General features: G+C 38.5%; 1 protein-coding gene across 10 annotated transcripts in view; it reads right to left on the bottom strand.

The window, feature by feature from the left end:
- The window catches only part of dlg2 (discs, large homolog 2 (Drosophila)), a 1,025,979-nt gene that overhangs the window by 71,048 nt on the left and 931,399 nt on the right, over positions 1 to 23,532 (bottom strand). For all 10 annotated transcript variants that reach the window (XM_043691613.2, XM_043691616.2, XM_087988059.1 and 7 more), the window contains one exon: positions 14,525 to 14,600. In XM_043691613.2, the coding sequence (XP_043547548.2) occupies positions 14,525 to 14,600 (76 nt within the window). The remainder of the gene's footprint in view (positions 1 to 14,524; positions 14,601 to 23,532) is intronic.

Here is a 23,532-nt window from a genome sequence, read left to right as displayed (position 1 = left end):
TGGAGACTAGTACAATTACAGCATTTAAAAGGCATCTGGATAGGTATATGAATAGGAAAGATTTAGAGGGAGATGGGCCAAGTGATAGCAAATGGGAGTAAATTAGATTAGGATAACTGGTCGGCAAGGATGTATTGGACCAAAGAGTCTGTTACCCCGTGCTATGATTCTATGCATGAGCTTGAATGTTGTCCTTCACTGCTTCACTTTGGGGTTGTCTAATTGGCAATATCAGCCAAGGATAACTCTTGTCACCAAGGATCCACCCATTAAGCAGGCTGGGGATTTCAAAAGCTCTAGGAGCCATGATTTGCCAAAAGTACATTAAATTTTTTTCTATGATTGCAGACTAGCTCTATGCTGATGAACTGAAACCCCTTAAATGCAGCAGGCTGTTGCCAAGGAGTTTTCACTCCACAAGTGAAGTTTATAACACGGAATATTTGAGAAGACCCAGTGTTGACACCGAAAGTGGCTGGCATTGCAGCAGGACTATTTGCATTGGTGTTGAAGTATTGATACATGCTTTCAGAAAGTTTCCTTCTTCTTCTACTTCCCACTATGTTGAAGAACAATCCCGATTCCAAGCTGGCATAGAGGGAGTTTTCTGTGTGGTTCGCCTGTTGGCTTTGAAGATTTATCCCCAGAGCCTTTGGACCTAGAGTGCCCAGACCTTCTGAAGGCCTTCTACACAGATACAGGCTCATCCTTCACAACTTGAATTTAGGAATATCAGGACAAGAGGGCTTTGAAGCATCTAAATACCTTGGGAATGTCCTGAGAAGCCTCTGGGTGTACTGAGGTTACCTCACTTGCATCATCAGCCATAGAATTCGGAATTATAGTTGGCTATTTGTCTTTTAGGTGTTGTCCACCATTCTATATGATCATGCCCATTCCTCCTTCTCAACATCATATTCTTGCACTCTCCCTATACCCCTTGATGCCTTTAACCTTTGTGAACAAGGAGCAGCTCCTTTACATGTCAAAAGGATGACAGCAGTTGAAATGTATAAGAATTGTTTACTCTCATAAGAAATCAGCTCCTTAACTGTCAATAATCTCAGACATCAGGGATCATTGAACCATAATGTTAAGGACAGCATCCAAGATGTTGCACTTTAATGTCAACCATACTGAGGCAAAGTGCAATTTACAGGGCAATCCAGGCTTGGCCTGTACACATCATTCCACTCTTTAATACACTTTGTGAATGACAGCTCAGAATTAGGATTAATTCCTCACATCTCGAGAGGGAAAAGTTAATTTTATGGGCCAGTATTTCAAGGTACAGCATTACCACTCAAGGCTAGAGATGTATATTGATCAACTTGATCTCATAATGTATTGGTCAGATAAGAAAAGCAGCACAAAGTGCTGCAGCTCACAGGTTCAATACTATCTTAAATGATACGCAAGAATTTTAGACCTACATAACATTTTATGAGCACTCAAATATTGAATGATTACTGATGATGAAAAGGTCAAAAGGAGATTTAAGAAGATTTCTCTCAACCTGCTGGCTATCATGAGAGATTTCATTTCATACCACTCTCATATTATACCCCTATGGATGACCTGAATTCTCTAAACTTAACATAATGCATACGTCAGCGCTGAAGTCAATGAGTGTGTGCTAAGAAAACAATGTGAACTTTACAAAGACTGGCAGCCTGCAAGCAAGCAAGGGCAAATTGTGTGACTCAATAAGAAAGTTAGGCAAGAGCCATTAATGCCTGTATGTCCCTGTATGCAAAGCAATCCGGCAGAGATGAAGTAGTATATAAGTTAGTCAGAGAGGAGGCATCGTGATGTGGTGAGGCTGGCAATTTATGCAGACGATGGGGTGAGGAGGATGGTGACCATGGAGCTTATTGGGATATTATTGTGAAGAAATATTTACATGATTGCTGGGACAAACATTTGGTGAGTTCCAGCTACCACATAACCACTCTAACTTACATGCAAAATCACTTGCACAGTTTAGCTCCTTGGTGAAACAGAGGGACATTGGAAGTGACATATAAATTAAGGTGAGTTGGGACTTAAACAATATGCAAATGCATGGAAATAAAGTGGTGGCCACTCAATAGCAAGATTTCAATCTTACAATTTTAGGTTTAAGGGGAAAATCAGGAAAAGTTTTCTTAATACTGATTATCTGAAGTTTTTTTCACTGTGCGTATATTACCACCTTTCTTGCCACAACTCAGTCCATAACAAAGAGTGAAAATTCTGCAGTAACAAGTTGGAGTGTAATGAGTTAGTGTAATGGCTGGCTCACCATAGTCATGTTAGTGCTACCTCTGCTGTGAGCAACTTTATGTGCAGTTTGTGAGAACCATTAAACACAAAATACTTGTGACATGGTGTGAGCAATGGTGCAATAGAAAACATGTAAACTTCCAGAGCTGTAAGAGAGCCAGTTACTGAACAAAACAGCAGGGAAAATGTAAAAAAGTAAGTTTGCAACTTTGAATTTCTGGATGAACCAAAATGGCTGTATATTTTCCATACCCTAATGGCATGGAAATTAAATGAAAAAACATGAGACATATTTGGATTTTTTCACTCTCTTTGGCAAAACAACAGGTCTAATTTTAAAACCCCCTGAGTAAATAAAAGCAGTCCTGTTCCTGGTGCTGAGGAAAAAGTGCTACAACCTCTATTGCAGCCTGTATTTCACTGAACAGCAGAAAAGCCAGACAGGAGACATTTTGCAGGTTTTAAAGACATGCTTTTAACCTCCAAATTAATGTTACTTACAAACATATTTGTTCAATGTTAGGCCTCAAAGGGAAAGAGAAACTATTGATCAATATGTGATGGTACTCATACATCTAGCTGAATCCTGACAGTGTGGACAAAAGAACAATGATCCCATTAGTGATATATAGTGTTAGGCATAACAAATCCTGCTGAGGGTGTTTGCTGAGAAAGAAAAGATAAGAAAGGTATTGACATGAGCAAAAGCCCTACGATTGTCAATCTTCAGCCACAGCATATTAATAGGAGAACTGATGAGGTTATGTATTATGCTGGAGAGACATTCTAGGTTAAATGAAATAGCTTAGGAAAAAGGAAGATACATTTGCAGAAGAGTCAGCGGAAAGATTAGACCAGTGGGCAGGATGTAAATTCTGTGGAAGATATTACATTAAAGGAAAGGAAGTGTGTACAGTGTGAGGAAAACAACATTCTAAATGCAAGAAGCTGATTCACTTTACATCCAAGTGCTTGAATAAAAATGAACGAAATAACCCTATGAAGATAGCGGTTGGGAGAGATATCATGAATGATTCTGACAAATAAATCTACATCATTCAACAAGGTGATATTGTTGGTTTAATGGTCTGTGACTGTTAGAATGATGACCACAGAAGGAAAGCATCAAGTGAATGTGAAGTGTCAGTTGACACAGGTGCTTTATGCACCATCACGAGTTTTACAGATCTGTATAAAGTGGCTTAAAGTAGTTGAAAGTCCTTGAAAGTGATGTTCAACCTATATGATGCAAAAATGCTCTATCGATAAATTAAGCTGACAGCCTAATGCAATGGAAAGGATAAAGAGCTGCAGTTCCAGATAGTAAAAGGTGACCAAAAAATCCATTCATCTCAGCAGAAGCTCAACTAAGCTTAAAATAATAACTCTAAACATTCCCCTAGAAGGGACTGAAGTACTTCATAGCCCACTAAGCTACTGACTAGTTCCTGACTAATTACAAAGGTGTGCAGGTTAGGTGGATTGACCATGCTAAATTGCCAACAGTGGTATCCAGGGATGTAAAGGCTTGATGGGTGCCTCTTTGGAGCTTTGGTGTGCACTCGATGGGCCAAATGGCCTACTTCCAAACTATAGGGATTCTTTGTTTCCACAGGTCTTGGATGTCTTCCTGGGGAACATAACTCCAATGATAATATGATCATAATATGATATGGAAATGTAAGACCAATGCAGCTTCCGCCAAGTTCTAGCTGCCCTAAATCGAGCCTGAAAGACAAAATAAAATGGCTAAGAAAAGAACAGAGTATTCAAGATAATGACAACATGTATGGACCAGATTAGCAGCATGGAGACAGTGAAAACGTACATGTTGAGATCAAATAGATTTCAATAAAACTTTTGATGAAATTTAGCCACAATTTGCTGAGTAGGACTCTACTACCTCCCATGCTGAAGATGTTATTAACAAATGTAGCTGGATGAAAGCAACAGTTTTCTAATTACATTCTGGTCACAATTGGGAAATATAGATGTTTGCACATGTGTGGCATTGCCCTTATATCAGAAAAGTATTAATGTAGATAGCATGAGATAGTCAATGATCTTCCAGAATTAAAACTAAAGATGTATGACCTGCTGGTCTGTGAAGTTGGAGACACAATGGAAGAGGTCATTGCAGATCACAATCGGAATTTGGAATGATTGCTAGTTAGAGCTCGCCATTCTAAAACTGAACAAGAAACATATGCAATTGAAAATGCCTGATGCCAAGAACATTGGTCATATAGAAAAAGTAAAGGATTTTTCACAGAATCTGACAAGGTGAGAGTTGTACTAGAAATGTAAAGACCAACAGATGTGACAGTATATATTTGGTAGATTTGTGAACTATTTAGCAAAGTTCTTGCATGATTTGTCATCACTGTATAAACCTCTACACAAGCTCATTGCTCAGAATGTGGAGTAACACTGGGGCAAAAAGCCGCTTTTTTCACAATCAAACAGCTAGTGCCGACAATGCCAATGCTGAGGTACTACAATGTCAATGATGAAGTCACCTTGTTTCAGCGCAACAGAACCTGGAACATCAAATATGCAACATCGACAACCAATTGCATTGTATCCAAGATGTTAATGCAAAATGAACAAAGATACACTCAAATAGAGAAAAGGTTTTGGCTTTTGCTTCTCAGCATTTTAATCAACTTTTCGTTATTTATATAAATGATATGAATGTGAGTATATGAGGGATAGTTAGTAAGTTTGCAGATTACATCAAAACTGGTAGTGTGACAAGTGAAGAAGGTTATCTCAGGGTGCAACGGGATCTTGATCAGACTGGCCAATGGGCCAAGAAGTGGCAGATGGAGATTAATTTAAATAAACGTCAGATGTTGCATCTTGGAAAGGCAAACCAGGGCAGGACTTACACAGTTAATGGTAGGCTCCTGGGGAGTGTTGCCGAACAAAGAGACCTAAGGGTGCAGGTGTATAGTTCCTTGCAAGTGGAGTCGCAGGTAGATAGGGTGAGAAAGAAGGTGTTTGGCACACTTGGCTTTATTGGTGAGTGCACTGAGAATAGGAGATGGGAAGTCATGTTATGGCTGTAAAGGACAATGGTGAGGCCAGTGTTAGAATACTGTATTCAATTCTGGTCTCTCTGTTACAGGAAAGATGTTAAATTTGAATGGGTTCAGAAAAGATGTACAAGGATGTTGCTGGGATTGGAGGGTGTGAACTATAGGGGGAGGCTAAATAAACTGGAGCTATGCTCCCTGGAGTGCCAGAGGGTGAGAAGTGATCTTGTAGAGGTTTATAAAACTATGAGGGGCATGGATAGGGTGAATAGCCAAGGTCTTTTCCCCAGAGTAAGGGAGTCCAAAACATGAGTGCATAGGTTTAAAGTGAGAGGGAAAGATTTGAAAAGGGACCTGTTTTCAAGCAGAGGTGATGCATGTATGGAAGGCTGCCAGAGGAGGTAGTGGAGATGGGTACACTTACAACATTTAAAAGGCATTTGGATGGGTATAAGAATAGGAAGTGTATAGAGGAATATGGACCAAATGCTAGCAAATGGGCCTAGGTCAGTTTAGGATATCTGGTTGCTGCGGACAAGTTGGACCCAAAGGTCTGTTTCCATGTTGTATAACTCCTGTTTGTAACAGACAAAATGACAGTATAGTCCAACTATAAGCCACTTCAAAGTATCTTCCTGAAACCACCACTATCTATTTCAAAGGATCTGCAAATAAAGTTGCAGAGATATCATCAAGGTGTGACATATGAGCAAAACAAACAGATGTTAATTGCCAATATGCAGTCAATGCATTACTCCTTACAAATAAAGTTTAGAGTGCTAAGGCAGACTGTGAAATCTCAGATTCAATGAGAAACAACAGCTCGACATTCCATAACAATTTGGAGATATCAAATCTTAAAGATAAACATCTTGCTTAAATCAAGCAACTTACACAAGAAAGATTCAACTCTTTAATTGTTGCAGGAACTAATGATGAAAGAATGTCTGAAAACATCAAGGGCCCACCTGTTCCTATAAGAAAGTATGGAGCAGTCAGAGATGAAGTGATGGAGTGAAGATAGCATCTTGCACAAAGAAATCCCAATGGAGATGAATAAAGAGATGCTGAAGCACATTCATGCAAGGTTTTAAGGAATTTATTCTAGTTTAAGGAAGGCAAGGGAAGTGCTTTACTGGCCAAACATCAGGAAAGGGATTAAGAACCATTTCAACCATTGTAGTTCTTATAATAAATATCAAGCTAAGCAAGCTAATGAGCTACTAATGATACATAACCCCAGACAGACCACAGATGAAGCTTGAAGTGGATCTCTTTACTCTCATGGGAATTGCTTATCTTGTTACCTGCAACTAATATTATGTCTACTGAGAATTAGATGAGCTGACATCAATGACTACCAGAAAAATTGTAGAATGCCTTAAAGCATACTTCAGTCATTATGCTATTCTAAACCTTTTGATGAGGCAATGGCCCTCAATTCATGAGTGAAGAACTCAATTGTTTCATAAAAGATTCAAAACTTTAATACATAATACCATATATGACCTTTAGACAATCCCTATTCAAATTGAAAGGCTAGGCAGAGGTGAAATTTGTCAAAGGAATTATAAAGAAATTGTGCAAATTCAGCATGGTTTGTACAAGGCAATCCTTGAGTCAAGAAACCCACCTGTTGAAGGTATTGAAAGAAATTAAATATGAACACTAATGTCATCCTGTACCCAAACTACTCTCGCAAAAGAAACTACTGAAGCCAGAAGCAGTGACAGGTGCAAGTGACAAAATCAAGGTGAAATGACATAAGGCCAAATTTCATGTTGATAAAACTGCAGTCATTATCAGAGCTGAGCATCGGATGGTCAGTCAGAGGGCAAATGTTCAATGCTCTCAAGATGAGTCAGCCCATGTGGCAACTTGGCACTTATGTTGAGCAGTTATCACCTTGACCATATACAATAAAAATAAATGACCAGATATATCATCACATATAACTAGAGAAGCTGTATCTGCAATGCAGGCAACTGATGAGGAAGATTTGATCTTACTGCCTGCACAGTTCATGGCCATCAGTTCCAAAGATAAGCAGATATCTAGCAATGGAAATGGATCACAGCAACAGCAATCACCAGAGCAATGACATTTACCAGAAAAGCAGCATCACACTAGGAACAAGCAGATAGAAGATAAATAGCCAATGACAGCTTGAACACATACCATTAGGAGGCCAGTATGATTTAATGACTAATTATCATGCACATGCAGAAAAGAAAATGGAACTGACTAGAGTCAGCACTTTTTTTGTTAATGAATGATAATTTTGCTTGAGACTATGTATATCGAGCAACTGATGATAGATGATAGTGCATGTAACTTCTTGGTGAAAAGGGAGAAATGAGATTGTACTTAGTGTACCGGCTTGCTTCCATTGACATCTGACTGCTGACTGCTGCCTCAGCTTGACATGCCTTTGCATGCAGTCTATGGGAGCCACTAAATGCAGATCACTTCTGATACTTAGGTTTACTAGAAACATTTTGAAAAACAAAGATATACTTTAAAACACTATTTATTAAAACATCAAAAAGTATAGACTGAACAAAAATGAGTGGTGGGGCCTATAAAAAGGATGAAAAACCAACAAAAAACATGAGAAAATTGTCAAGGGAACAACATGACCTTGGTTGCCTACATGCTTTATCACTCTTTAGCTGCTATGATTTTGAATTTTCAAGTATTTTTAGAGCTGATTAAATGTCTGTTCAGAATATTCAAGACTTGCACTACTTACATTTCAATACATCGCATCAAGGAACTGCAAACAGTTCCACACATTAAAGGGCAATCTAATTTAAAGTGTGAATGGAAGAGTCAATGATGTAATTGACTTTCATCTGGGACTAAACTTTGAATGCGACTGATGCTGGAAATAGCATGCGACCAGACATTCAGCAGAATCATGTTTGTACATTTAAATCATAAAACTGGGTGGAAATCTGTCGAAGTAAAATGTAATTTAAATGAACAAAATAGAGCACTATGAAGATGGCCTAGTTACTGACAATAGACCATCAAACCGAATTAAATCAATTGAAATGAAGCTCAAAGCTCAGATGCTCATTTATGTGCTTTACATTCTACACTATTTGTACTTAGCAGAACGTTCCAGGCAATTCCTTGATCCTGATTTTTAAAAAATACAGAATACATAGTGGCAAAACATTGCAAAGAAATAGATCTCCACAGCTGGAACCTGACATGTTTTATTTTATTTCAAAATACTTGTGTTACATTGTTTTTCTTTGGTGGTGGTAACATAATTGGAAAGATGTAGTTCCTATTAGTAGAACTGGAAAACAGTTTCAAGCTATTATGTCTTCTGACACAGATAACCATCAAACGATCAATTTCACAAAAACTGGTGACTGAAGTAAAGCTCCGAATGTCAACCTTATCATCAATGAAGAGAAAGTGATTTCGAAAATGCGCTGGTCAAAACTTAGGTTGCATGATCTATCAATTTATTTATTTAGATTTTTCGTAATCATGTAATTGAACCATATTGGAAGCCTCTTATTCCATCAAAAACAACAACAAAAAAAATTAATGTATCTAAAAGCCAGAGTATATGATCAGTTATTAACATTTAGTTATAAAGTATGCAAAGCAGATTGCAAAGTATAGAAAATGCTCATTATTGATTTTACCATTCCTGAAAATGAAGTTTCAATTAGACTGCTTTCCAATGTAGTTGGTAAACAGCACTATACAGGCAGCCTATGTACAATGCGATGTTAGGTAAGTAAAGAGTGATGAGGACTCGCATCACACATTCTTGTTTTCATCTATGCAGGCTAGTTTCTATTATAGTATTTATTGCAATAAACACAAGCTTCATTATGGATTAGAATCTTTTGCAAATAAATTTAAAAGATCCCATAACAAATTTGGCATCCCCTGTGGTATCATGAAGATCACTCATAACATCAAACTTACATGACTAGGAAAGACTTAAGTGCTGCATTACAAGAACAGAATAATAGTGGTGAATGTTTGATAACCCAATATCATCCAAGACATCACCAAACTCTGCTTTAAACCTGGCTAATGTGATGTACACCTGGAAGGAGACGTTCTCATTGTAGTTTGGCAGGTCCTCAATCAAATGTACTCCTGATGATACCCTTCTTCTTTAGAACCATATAAAAAATGTTCCCTTACTGATAAAGTTATTTTAATCACAGCAGCTTTAATTATCCTGTGCACGCAGATGGTACTTTAGAAATAATGGAAAACAAAGTGAGTAAGTTACTGTTCCAGCACATAAGACTGGGAGATGGAAGGCTTGCTGTGATGCAGATGAAGCTGAGTGACAGAAGAAGGGCAGCATGACGACTTAGTGGTTAGCACTGCTGCCTCACAGCGCCAGGGACCTGGGTTTAATTCCAGCCTTAGGCAACTTTCTGTATGGCGTTTGCATGGTCTCCCTATGTCTGCGTGAATTTACTCTGGCTACTCCAGTTTCCTCCCACAGTTCAAAGATGTGCAGGTTAGGTGGACTGGCCATGCTCAATTGCTCACAGTGTCTAGGGATGTGTAGGTTAGGTGGATTAGTCATGGGAAATGCAATGTTACAGAGATAGCGCAGGGGGGTCAGACTGGGTGTGATGCTCTTCAAACTGTTGCTGTGTACTCGATGGGCTGAATGGCCTTCTTCTACACTGTAGTGATTCTACGTGTAAAAGGTCACCAGTGTTCAAGCTGCTTAAACTGACTGACATAGACAGTGATCACAGTGAAACAGTTCAGACCACATTAGGTCTGGCGAGTCCTGGCTGAAACTTGGATAGCCAGTGTGGGATCACTGGTCAGACAGATAATAAATGAAAAGTAGATAACCAAATAAATTGTTATATGACTGTTTGAATTTCACATCTTGTTGTTCTTTATGTCCTTTGAAATATGGAAATATGAAATAGACAACAATATACCAAGTAATGCCAAAACTGACAAATGCTTACATCTTTGGTTCAATTTTTTTTTACACACTCTACAATAATTGTTGAAAATCACACAACACCAGGTTGCAGTCCAACAGGTTTAATTGGAAGTACTAGCTTTCGAAGCGCTGTTCCTTCATCAGGTGGTTGTCACAACTTGGTGTTGTGTGATTTTTAACTTTGTACACTTCAGTCCAACATCAGCATCTCCAAATCACGACTACAATAATCGTGACACTATCAATAAATGGTTAAGAAGTTTAATTACAAAAGAATTTAATTATGCTCAATATGATATTTAATTCTGATTCTGCTTGGCTCATTTAAAAGAATTCATTCATGCCCACTCAGTGATTGTGGCACATGGATCTGGCAGCTTGTTCTAAAAGGTTGGATAGGCTTGACAGAAAATATCAATGACAATCCTCATTAGTAAAAACAACATATTAAAATTGTCTTATAAATGCCAAAATGTATGTTATTAAAAAAATGATAAGGGTTATGTTTTCATTAATCAATAACAGTCTTGAAATGATGACAGATGTTTTGCAGAAATTCAAAGAAAGATAGAGATATCCAGAAATAATCTTGTGAAGTTGAAATGAATGCTAACAACAAGGAAGCCTAAGCTTGCAACAAGAAAAATACAATGTTATGTTCTATCCATTTTCCTGTATCCATCAGAAACCAAGACATTAAATAAAGATCTATGAAAGAAAATAAAGACCTTTGAATGTGGATGCTAAAACTAGTGTTAAAAATTTCATAAGACAAATAAAGCGGTGTTTGAATGTATTTGATAAAAATGTCAGTAATTTGGCCTTGCTCAGAGCTGTCAAACAGCACAGATTCCTTCTTAAGGCAAAATACAGGGCAGCAGAAAGTGGTGTGAACCTAGGTACAGTTGGATAACAGATGTCACAGAATGACTGCAGCTGGGCTCCAATGGATTTGTGAAAAGTGTAGCACACCATGACAGCAGATCTCCTGACAGGAGAATCTATAAGCAGCAGCAGCAACTAATAAAATTGCTTTACAGAATTGATTTTCAGTAGATGAGCTTGGTGTTCTTGTTATCTCATTCAGATTGTTACATTCAATGTGGGCAACTGAAACCAAAGACAACTGCGAGTTCCTGCTGGAGTACAGCTTGATCCCTTTTCCAAGGCAGAACATACAATGACAACAGAATTCAATATTCTTTTACATTTATTATGCTAGAGAAAATCAAACTAAATGAACAATGCAAAAAGACACTTTTGGACTATTAAGTGCACAATATCTTGTTGAGAAATACAAAGTAATTCTTGTAAAGAGAGTGGGAAAGTTTTTGTTTTGTCACAGTTAATATATATGCAATCTGATAATGAATTTATATTGCTTTCAAGAAATATTACCTCACGATAAACATGTGGCAGACAGTTCTGGACTGCTTTTCCTGAAATTAAAATCGTCCTTTTTGACAACAAAAATATTTTAAAAAAGCTCCTAGTAAGACAGTAAAGTTTAATATAAAAGATTGGTTGAATGGTTTCATATTCTACACTTAGGCCCAGATTTTCCTGTCGGGCATAGGTGTGCTGCTCCTGTTGGTGGAACGGTAGTGGTGGTGACCCTGGAACAGGACGCTTGGAATGGACTGTGATGCAAGGGCATTGATGGACATGGAGTCCATTGTGGAGACCCTCTACACCCAACTCCCCATGAGCCCGCCCATCTGCCCCGATGTCAAGCGGAGCACAAGAAGGGAGGAAGAACTTCATTTTTAGTTACATTTTAGTTATATCTTAATATCTTCTGTAACTCAAAATGGCACCAGAGAATGGTGACATATTACAGTGTTCATTTGTTATATAAAGTGAAAACAAATCATTCAATTCAATTCAAATTACCCTGACAGTTGTACTATGACATCCACTGAGAGACTCAACATGCTCACTATACAGTAATTGCCTGGGATATTTAGTCTTTGATGAGCAATAATCTGAAATCCTTTGAAAATATCCTCAATTCTCAGTTCGAATTGGAGACTTTGGAAAGTTCTTACTAAATTAACTAGATGGTTATTGAGGAAATGCCAGAAGGATTAAACCTGTTCTAGCTCATAGGTAGCTACAAAGTTGCTCTGCCAATTACTCATACTGATCATCATCTTTGTCCCAGTGTAATCCCTCACTGACTTTACTGAGATCCTATTCCCTCACGTATATATCTGGATAATTACCCTCTCACCCACTTACCGCCATACCATCTCTCAACCCACTACCAGTCACCACCTGGGACCTTTCAGCCTCACACTAGTGACCCTACTCCCATCACACTTACGTCACCCGAGCCCCTCATTTCACTTGCCACCCTACCTCCTCAACTTCCTGGCACCTAACCCTCTCACTTGCTGAACCACTTACCACCCTACCCCTTATTTACCTATCTTACCCTGATCTCTGTTGTAGCTTGTCAATTATTCTTTTGATTCACGCCCCAGAACACAGCATTGACTGGTGTAAAAACAGTGCTTAGTCTCCAGTGCAGATCCATCACTGCACCAGAACGCTTTCTGAACAAGTACGCTCCTCACTTCTCAAAAAAAAACCTAAATCAGGGATTCAGGCCAGAAATGTGTAACTCCAGGATAACGTAAGTAAAATGGAGTGTAGTGGCAATCGAAGTGTGATTGCCATCCCTTGGAAGATTCTGCACTATTTATTTCAGGAAAACACAAATGGTCTTAATGGATGTTGATTTCCACTCCTGATTGACCTCTGGTGGCCCACTCTAGAGGTACATAAATGGAGCTAGGCGGGGATGCAATCAACTATAAAACTATCAACTATAGTAATTTGTGAGCCAAAGCAAAACAAAACAATCCATTTGTGCTTGGCTCCGATATGGGAAATATTCCTAGAAATAATATTAAAATGTTATATTTGATTTGTATCTTGTTCACTGCTGACATTTTTCTTCAGTCAGTTTCAAGATCTTTTCATCTGTCAACTTTAATTGTTCACCTGTATTTTGGTTTAAAGAGTCTGAATAAATTATCTCTTAGGATATTTGGATAAGGTTAATGGAAGATTTCTATTATTACCAAAACTGATGAAATTTGAACAGTATAATTACATTACAATTAATATGGCTGCTACTTGTCTGTTGAATGCAGGTACACTTTCATAAATACATCAATATGCAAAAAGCAAAATACCAGATATTACAAGTGTACTAAACTATTTAACAGTGAACAAATATTGATCAAAACAACTTATATCAATCACATTCTGTTTTGAAATACAATTTATTTTTGTTTTTAAAATACTTAGAATAAAATACAATTATTGCTTTGCTGATGCAATATAGGTCATTATTTTGTAGAAACAGTTATTTGTTGTGACAATATTAAAAATCAATGTGATGTTTAGAGGAATCAAGGTATTTTCAAAGTAAACATCCAAAACATTTGCTAGTAACTAGTTCAACGCTGTTTTAAGAAAATTAGCAATATTTTAAACATTGTGCCATTTATCTTTAATCAATTCTAATTAAGTATTCTAACATTTTCATTTTCCTGCTATATGATCTCCAGTTATCTTGCATCACTACAAAGTCTGGCTCCTATACACATCTATAAATATTTGTACAATGTGAGTTTGAACTGTGTTATTGAAATATCTGTCATATATGCACTTTAATTCAATGAAATCAATTAGCACAATGAAATCTGTACCCTCTCAAAAAAAGGTCAGTGAAATTTGTTGGAGTTAAAGATCGACATCACCTTTGCCAAAGGTTTTATTCCTACCAATTTTGGCAGTACCAAGAAAGTGTGTTGAATTTTAAGTACAGCATTTCTGACATTAAATAATTTTAAAGTCTAAGTTTTCATACTAGATACAAAATAATGGTTTACAAGTTTCTAAGTTCTGACTTTGTTACTTTGACGAGAAAAGTAGTAGTGTAATGCAAAAAAATGCTGGAACAATTGTTTGTATCTAGTATTTTTAAAAGATGTGAAAAGGTCACATTTTTATACCCCATATAAGTTTAACCTGTTTGCAAAATATTGTTCATCACAATAAAGTATTCAGGGTATGGTAATTTTAAATATGCATTGAATCCAAATGGACCTTTAGGAATGTAATTCTATTTTGAACCATTTTCAAATCAACCAGAGTTTCTCTTAATATCTTAAATGCTGTCTGGCAAATGAAGCTCCGGGAACTATCGAATTCAGTCTACAACAATAGCAATAATTTCTTCACTTACCCCTTTGGCATCAATCACTCCAGGATTGGCATTGAACTTTACAGTCTTAAGTCTAGATCGTTCTTTCCTTTCAACTCTGGGGGTACAGAAGGATGAATAGTCGATCAGAATGGATTATTTTGATTCAATGATTCAGTCAAGAATACTGAGAAAGATAAATTTGCTGGATAGCAAAACACACAGCCCGTTACAATTCTTACACAAAAAAATTAAAATTTAAGTCACATCTGTACTTTACCCAGGTACCAAGACTGCAGTTGACATTTATATAATTTAATAAAAAATATAAGATGATATTTAATCTTGAACCATTATACGGAAGCTTCACATTATATTAAAATATGCCCCACAGGTCAACATTCATTTTAGAGCCATTTCTATGAGGTTTGATTTTAATGTGGCCTAGGTGAGGGATCAGAGTTGCACATGTTCTAGTCTACTCTATTCTAGTCCTGGGAAATTTTACAGAGCATTTTTTACAGAGATTATTTGAAAGAGCAGCCTAATTATGAACTGGCTGAAACAGGATCCTCAATAATTGAGTGAGGCAAGCCCTTTGTTTGGGAGCATATACATTCAGCTCGCAAATTCAGTTCAACCTTGGACTGAGTGTATGCATTTACTGAGTAAGGAAGAGCCTCAAGTTTTATTTTATGCAAAGCTAATTTAGTCTAACTTTTAGTTCAGACTCAAGTAAACTGTAGTTTAAAGCATTGTGCTAGTGAAGTTTGAGTATATTTATATTCAAGGGGTACATTGATTGTGCAGCCAACTAAACACAGGCTGAAACAGGATCCTCATTAACTAACTCAAATGGGCCCTCTGCGTTAGAAACATATATAACTAGCCTAAATAGTGCAATTCAGTATTTAGGTTTACATCTTACAATAGAGTGTTGAAATTGAGTCTCAAGGAATTAAGCAGTGAATAGTATTGGTAAGTACTTCTAGCCCTTAAAGTAAAAATAAAGTCTGTAGGTTATATTTCAGTCTCCAGTCTTTTTTTTCTCTCTTTTACTTGTTAGGTATAAAATTGATAATGGTCTGTTTAAAAAAATAACAATATAGTAGCGCCTCAACTTACGAACTTAATCCGTTCTGGGACCCGGTTCGCAAACTGAAAAGTTCGTGAACTGAATCAATTTTCCCATTGTTCGGATATTTCCGGAGTCTTTTCTTTTTTTTGTCTCTTGGAGGTTGGTGATGCCACAAGAAAATGATCCAGAGAAACTTGTTTTTTTCTTTGTTGCAGAATTTTCCGAAAATGGGACATCACATTGTCATTTAAAATGTTCACTGCTCTGTTGGTCACAGTTTTGTTAGGATGATGCCTCTCAACAAAAGCCTGCACTTCACTCCATTTGCTACAAATGTCTTTGATTTGAACACTTGATACATCTTCCCTCTCTTCTTCCTCCTCTCCAGAATGCTCCTGCTGCATAACCTTCAACTGCTCCTGTTGCAATTCAACAAGATCTTCTGTGCTGAGTTCTTGTCTGTGGTCCTCCACCAGCTCCGCCACATTATCCTCATCAACCTCCAAGCCCAAATTTTGGCCCAGGGTCACAATCTCGTTCACTACATTTACTGATGTCTCTTCCTCAAAACCCTCGAAGTCTCTCTCAGGTTCACAATCTGGCCAATTTTCCTGAAGAAGGGCTTATGCCCGAAACGTCGATTCTCCTGCTCCTTTGATGCTGCCTGACCTGCTGCGTTTTTCCAGCAACACATTTTTCAGCTCTGATCTCCAGCATCTGCAGTCCTCACTTTCTCCTGAGAGGAGTGGTGTTGGGAGGAATGAACTTTACTTTTATGAAGTCGTATTCAATGTCCAAGTCTTCTTCCAAATTAGGAGGATGGGCAGGAGCACTGTCCATTACTAGAAGACACTTAAGTGGCAAATTATTTGTTTCAAGATATTCCTTGACAGCTGGTGCAAAAACTTTCATCAACCAGGATCAATGGTCGGCACAACATCGTGGGCTGAAGGGCCTGTTCTGTGCTGTACTGTTCTATGTTCTATGTTCTAACCATTCCATAAAAATCATTTGCGGGACCCAAGCCTTGCTATTCGCCCTCCACATTACCAGGAGTTTAGCCTTCAACACATTATTGCGTTTAAAAACGTGAAGATTTTCAGAGTGGTAGACTAATAGAGGCTTAATCTTGCAATCCCGACTTGCATTCGCGCACAATAAAAGCGTTAACCTGTCCTTCATTGGTTTGTGGCCCAGTAGTGCCTTCTCCTCTTGGGTTATGTAGGTCTTTTTGGGCACTTTTTTCCAGAAAAGTCCAGTTTCATCACAGTTAAAAACTTGATGTGAGACGTAACCTTCATCTTCGACAAACTTAGTGAATTCCTTCACAAAGTCCTCCACTGCCATTTTGTCCGAACTAGCCGCTTCTCCATGCCTTATTACACTATGGATTCCAGTTCGACGAAATTTATCAAACCAGCCTCTGCTGGCTTTAACTTCTTCAACGCGATCAGTACTTGTATTCGGCGGTGTCGCCAACAAACCATGGTGTATGTGTAGAGCCTTCTCGCAGATTATAGTCTTGTTAACACTATCTCCAGCAAACTCTTTTTGATTTATCCAAACTAATAATAATTTTTCAACCTCGTCTAACAATTTAGGCCTTTGCTTCGTTAAAATAGACACTCCTTTAGCCACGTCAGCTGCCTTTAGTGCCTCTTTGTTCTTTAGGATAGTACACATAGTCGATTTCGCCATGTCGTACTGCATAGCGAGATCAAATATGCAAGCACCATTCTCATGTCTAGCTATTATTTCTTTCTTCGTTTCTATAGTAATACGTTTAAGTTTCTTAACACCACTAACACTACCACTTTTCACTTTCTTGGGAGCCATAATGAGGGCTAATTTAATGCAAAAAAACAAAAAAAGTGTAAGAATGCTTGGACGTTGGATGTTCACAGCGCACGTGCCAAAGACGAACTGAATGAGATCACACGGGGCCCGAGAGCTTTTGCGTTCAAAGCGCGCGTAGAAAAGCAGAACAATGACAATGAAACCACGGGCTTTTTGCGTTCGTACCTTGAATTTCGTACGTACTTTGAAGCAAAATTTTACTTACAATCCTGTTCGTAAACCGATTTGTTCGTGAACGGGGTCATTCGTATGTCGAGGCGCTACTGTATAATATTGACGTACTCAGAGCAGGATACAAGTGATTTAATTAATAAAAACAATAAGGATGGTAGATTGGCTGGTGTGTTGCATTTGGAATAAATGGAAGCTGCTTGATACCAAGGTGATCCACCATGATGACATTTGCAAAATTGTTTACAGCTTGACAAACTTCAGATCTGAATTTAGGAGTTGAAGTTGGAGTTGCAAAAAGGAGGACATAATATAATGAGGAGGATAGATACTGTTCTCTGCAGCCATATGTGATTCCTGAAGTATGCATTGCCTGTGTGGTGTGGTGTGAGGCTTAAGAACAAGTCCTTGGGGCTGCACAGGAGTGGGAAGGGAGGGATCCAGTTGTCATCATTCACATTGATACCAACAACATTGATAGGACTTGAAAACAGGTTTCTGCTGAAAGATTTTGAACTCAAACTCACTAAGGTAACCTCTGGATTACTATCTGAGCCACAGGCAAACATGGCACAGGACAAATAAAATCAAGAAATTAACTGCACAGCTTAAAGATTGGCAGGTGAGGAAAGGGTTTCAGCTCATGAAGCACTGGCACTAAATACTGAGGTAGAAGGCAGCTGTTTCAATGGAACTGGCTTCACTTGAACTGTGCTAGGACCAGTATTCCAGGGAATTGAGGAACTGTATTGATGGCTGTAGATATTCAGGAATTTTTGACTTTTCAGAAGTGTAGACAGGAATGAAAGGGTGGAGGGATAAATTCATTAGCATGAGATGGAACAAGTATAAAAGCAAGAAATAATGTAAAAGCAAAAGATGTAGAATCCATCTCGGTGGAGGTAAGAAATAATGAGGAAAAAAGACACTAGTGGGAGTAGTCTATAGGCACCCACAAAGTAGCTATTCTGAAGGATAAAGAAGCAATCAAGAGATCACGAGGACATTTAAAAAATGAAGTACGTTAATCATGGGTGACTTTAACCTTCATGGAAATTGGGAAAATTAAAGTGGCAAAGGTCGCCAAGAGGAAGAATTCATTGCGTATTTAGGACAGTTTTCTAAAACAAATTGCTATGATCCAACCAGGGATCAGGCCATTTTGAATCTGGTAATGTGCAATGAGGCAGGTGTAATGAATGAATTCTCAGTAAAAGATCACCTAGGGAACACTACACATTAGAATTTAGCGTTCAGTTTGATAGTGAGAAACTTGGGTCAGAAACAACTGTACAAAACTTAAATCAGGCAAATTACATAGGGCGAGAGAAAGGTTGGCTGCTGTAGACTTGGAAAAGAATTTAGGAGAAAAGATGGATAAGGAATAATAGTGCACATTTAAGAAAATAGTAGATGACTTACAGGAAAGATATATCCTACTGATGAACAAAGTTTATAGGACAGAAATAAACTTATCATGGTTACCCAGGAGGTTAAAGGTAGCGTTGATAAAGTACGGCACTGGAACAGGCACAGGATCTGATAAAGGGTTATGCCCGAAACATTAACTCTCTTGCTCATCAGATGCTACCTGATCTGTTGTGCCTTTTCCAGTACCACACGTTATCAACTCTGACTCTCCAGCATCTGCAGTCCTCACTATCTCCTAGGTTAAAGGTAGTATCAAATTGAAAATGAGAGGGTTCTTGTGGCACAGTGGTGCTGTCCCTACCTTTGAGCCAGGAGTCCCTGCTTAAAGAACCTAATGAACCAGAAGTGTGTAATATATCTCCGAACGGGTTGATTAAAAGTATCTCAAATTGACTGAAAGATACAATGCTGAAAACTTAAGTAGAAGCCAGAGGTTTGGGAAAGTTTAAAAGCCAAAAAAAATGACCAAAATCTAGGGCAAACAAACAAATAACATAAAAATGGATAGTAAGAGCCTCTTTAAATATATAAAAAGGAAACAAGAAGCCAAAGTGAACATAGGTTACTTAGAGAATGAGGCTGGGGAATAACACTGGTGAACAAGGAAATGCATTTTTCTTCACAGTAGAGAACATTAATATATCTCCAAAAGTACTAAATAATCAAGGGGCATAAGGATATAGAGATGAAATTAACAAAATCAAACTGATTACACAAAGTTTGGTACCATTAACAGCTCCGTCAGCTTAAGCTACTGAAATAGTCCAAGTCCAAATACAGCAAAACCTGTACAATATCCAGGCCTGGGCTGAAAAGTGGCATGTAACATTCACACCATGCAAATGCCAGACAATGATCATCTCCAATATGGGACAATCGAGCCATCATCCCTAGACATTCAATGGCCTTAGCATCACTCAAGTCTCAGGATTAACATCCTGCGGTTGCCACTGACAGAAAATGAACTGGACTAGCCATATAGAGGTCTTGAATACAACAGCAAGTAACTCACAGAGAAGAATGATGGAATACCCCCACTTGCTTGGATGAGTGCAGCTCCAATAACACTCAAGAGGCTTGACACCATCCAGAAGCCCACTTGATTACTATCACATCCACTCTCTCCATTACCAATGCTCAATCATAGCTGTATGTAAAATCTACAAGCTGTATGGCAGAAATTTACCAAAAATCCTTACACAGCACCTTCCAAACACATGACCATTTCCATCTAGAAGGACTAGTAGATACATGGGAATACTACCACCTGCAATTTCCCACCGAAGCCATTCACCATCCTGACTTGGAAATATGCTGCCGTTCCTTCACTGTCACTAAATGCTGACCTAGTCAGCAACACACATCTCCCATGACAGAATAAAAAAAAATAAGGTTCTTAAGGGACTTGACAAAGTAGATCCCAAAAGGATGTTTCAGTTTGTGGGCATTGAGTGGGCATAATCTCAGAGTAAGGGGCTACCCATTTAAGATAGAGAACAAGAAATTACATCTCTCAGAGTGTTGTGAACCTACGGAATTCTTTACTGTAGAGGGATGTCACAGCTAGGTGATGAAATATATTCAAGGCTGCAATACACAGTTTTTATTCAGTAAGGGAATTAAGAGTTATGGAAAAAAAACAGGAAAATGGAGTTGAGGATTATCAGATCAGCCATAAATTAATTGAATGGTGGTGTAGACTTTATACATCTATTGGTCTACTTCTGTTCCAATGTCTTACATAGGACCTTGTGAGATTATACCTACAGAACTACATGTAGTTTTGGTTTCCCTACCTAAGAAAGGATGTATTTGTTATAGAGGGAATGCAGCAATGGGTCATTAGGCTGATACTAGAAAGAGCCATGATTTGGAGATGCCGGTGTTGGGCTGGGGTGTACAAAGTTAAAAATCACACAACACCAGGTTATAGTCCAACAGGTTTAATTGGAAACACACTAGCTTTCGGAGCGATGCTCCTTCATCAGGTGATTGTGTGACAATCAGGTGATCAGGTGACAATCACCTGATGAAGGAGCGTCGCTCCGAAAGCTAGTGTGTTTCCAATTAAACCTGTTGGACTATAACCTGGTGTTGTGTGATTTTTAACTAGAAAGAGCAGCACTATCCTATGAGGGGAAATTGTTTAGAAAGATGAGAGGTGATCTGATTAAATATATAAAATTATGATATAGCTCGACAGACTAGATGTAGGGAGGATGTTTCCCCAAGTTGGTGGATCTAGAACCAGGGAACAGTCTCAAGATATGGGTTAGACCACTGAGCACTGAGATGAGAAGAACTCTCTTTATTCAAACAGTAGTGAACCAATAAAATTCTCAACCACAGAAGGCTGTAAATGCCAAGTCACTGAATATTTTTGAGAGAGGTAGATACATTTTTAAATTTTAAAGGCATCATGGGTTACGGAAGAAAACGGGAATATGCTATCGAGATAGAGGATCAATCCTATATATTCTATTTGCTGCACCAATTAAGCCTGCTTTACATTGGAGAAACCAAACACAAGCTGGGTGACCGCTTTCGGAAACACCTCCAGTCTATGTGCAAGCAGGACCCCAACCTTCCCTCAGCTGGTCATTTTAACACAGTGTCCTGCTCACATGTCCACATGTCTGTCCTCGGCATGCTGCAGTGCTCCAGTGGGAATCACAGTGTAAACTGGAGGAACAACATCTCATCTTCAGACTAGACACTTTACAACCGTTTGGACTTAATATTGAGTTCAACGTCTCCAAGTTGTGAACCTGCTCCCATCCCTTTCCTTTCTTTTAGCTTTACTTGTTATATCCTCTGTCACTGCATCCTCTCTCTGCTCCCCCCACCTCAGTGGGACTGTCTGTCTTTCCAGTCTGGCAGTTAGACACACTATTGTTCTGCTATTCTCACATTCCAATCACTTGATCTGAACTATCAACATCATTTCTCCCCCAGCACTCCACAGCTACCCCTCGTCCGTCCCGTCCCCCCTCCCCCCAACTATTGCATATAAGCTGCTCCCTTCAGACTTCATATCGGCTCTGATGAAGAGTCATTTAGACTTGAAACATTAGCTTTCTCTCTCTCCATGAATGCTGCCTGATGTGTTGTGATCTCCAGCATTTTTTTGTTTTCAGTACAGATTCCAGCAACTGAAGTAATTTGCTCTAAGATAGAGGGTCAGCCATGATCATATGAAACGGTGGAACTAGCTTGAAAGAGTTAATGGCCTATTCCTTTCCCTACTTTCTATGTTTTATAGTCTTACACAAAGAAAGGGCAGCAGGGCTTCCCATTAGCAAATGGACAGTGGCCAATACAATCTGTTAAATCCTTATTAAGGTCAAATGTTCCATGTAAGCTGAGAGGTGGTTGTTATCTACCTGGATAAAGGAACAGTCACAGGTTGCCTTGTGGAGAAGTCCCTCTGCTCCCACAGTGGTGCCCAGGCAGTGTAGACATTTGTTGATGCAAATTTTTAAAAGTTGAAGACAAAGTGTCCTCACTTTCCGCAGAATGTTGGCTCAGTGTTTATCACTGCTGTGTCACAGGGCCAGGGATCTAGGTTCAATCCTACCCTCTCGCAACTGTCTGTGTCGGGCTTGCACATTCTCCTTTTGTCTGCATTGATTTCTTCCAGCCTGTGTAATTATCATCACTTCAGATAAAATGAAGAAAAATATTCCAGAGTAGAAATGCAGATTGAGCAAAGACAGTTCAGAACTGTGGCATGATGTGAGTGGAAGAAATCAAAAATGTGGAGAAGAACAAAAATCTCTGTGTCTCCATCTCCCATGGATTCTGTAATGCATGAGAAGTAAGGAGAGAAATAGATGGGTGACTTTTTTTCTGGCCATACTTGTTAAATCTAAAACCAAATTGGAAAATTCTACTCCCTGACAGTCCCAGCAGGTAAAATGCATGGTGAAAGTAGGCCCTACAAAATAAACTTTCCAAGGGTAAAGTCCAGGACTCTCATTAAAGGACAATCTTGTGCTATAGTGTATTTTTCAGCAAAGAGCATAGACTTTGATTCTGACATGTTAAGCTAGGAAATGTACAAGAGGAGCTTCGAGTTGTATATGCTTTCTGGCTTTCCACCATTTCCAGTGGGGAAGTCTGCTTGCCATTGTTACTTTACTCTCATTACAGAGAATATAAGATACTGTCTACTAGAGAGTAGGTACTTAAGGCTTGAAGTGAGACTAAAGGACTGAGTACTATGAGCAGTTTATTTAAGAAATATTGTTTCAATTGGAAGCAGTTCAGAGAAAGTTCACCAGAGATGATTCCCTGTATGGAGTGGTTGTTGGGACACTACTCATTGGAATTTTGAAGAATGAGAGGTGATCTCATTGAAAATGTAGGATTTTTAAAGGAGCTTGACTGGGTAAATGCTGAGAGGATGTATCCCCTCATGCGGGAGTCTAAGTTCAGAGGGCATAATCTCAGAATTATGAGACACTCATTTAAGACTGACATGAGGTTGAATTTCTTCTCTCAGAGGGTCGCA

Source organism: Chiloscyllium plagiosum, unplaced genomic scaffold, assembly GCF_037043375.1.
Source record: "Chiloscyllium plagiosum isolate Xiang-an unplaced genomic scaffold, Cpla_swu_hap1 HiC_scaffold_6, whole genome shotgun sequence".
NCBI lineage: Eukaryota > Metazoa > Chordata > Chondrichthyes > Orectolobiformes > Hemiscylliidae > Chiloscyllium > Chiloscyllium plagiosum.
This window is presented reverse-complemented; position numbering and strand designations above follow the sequence as displayed.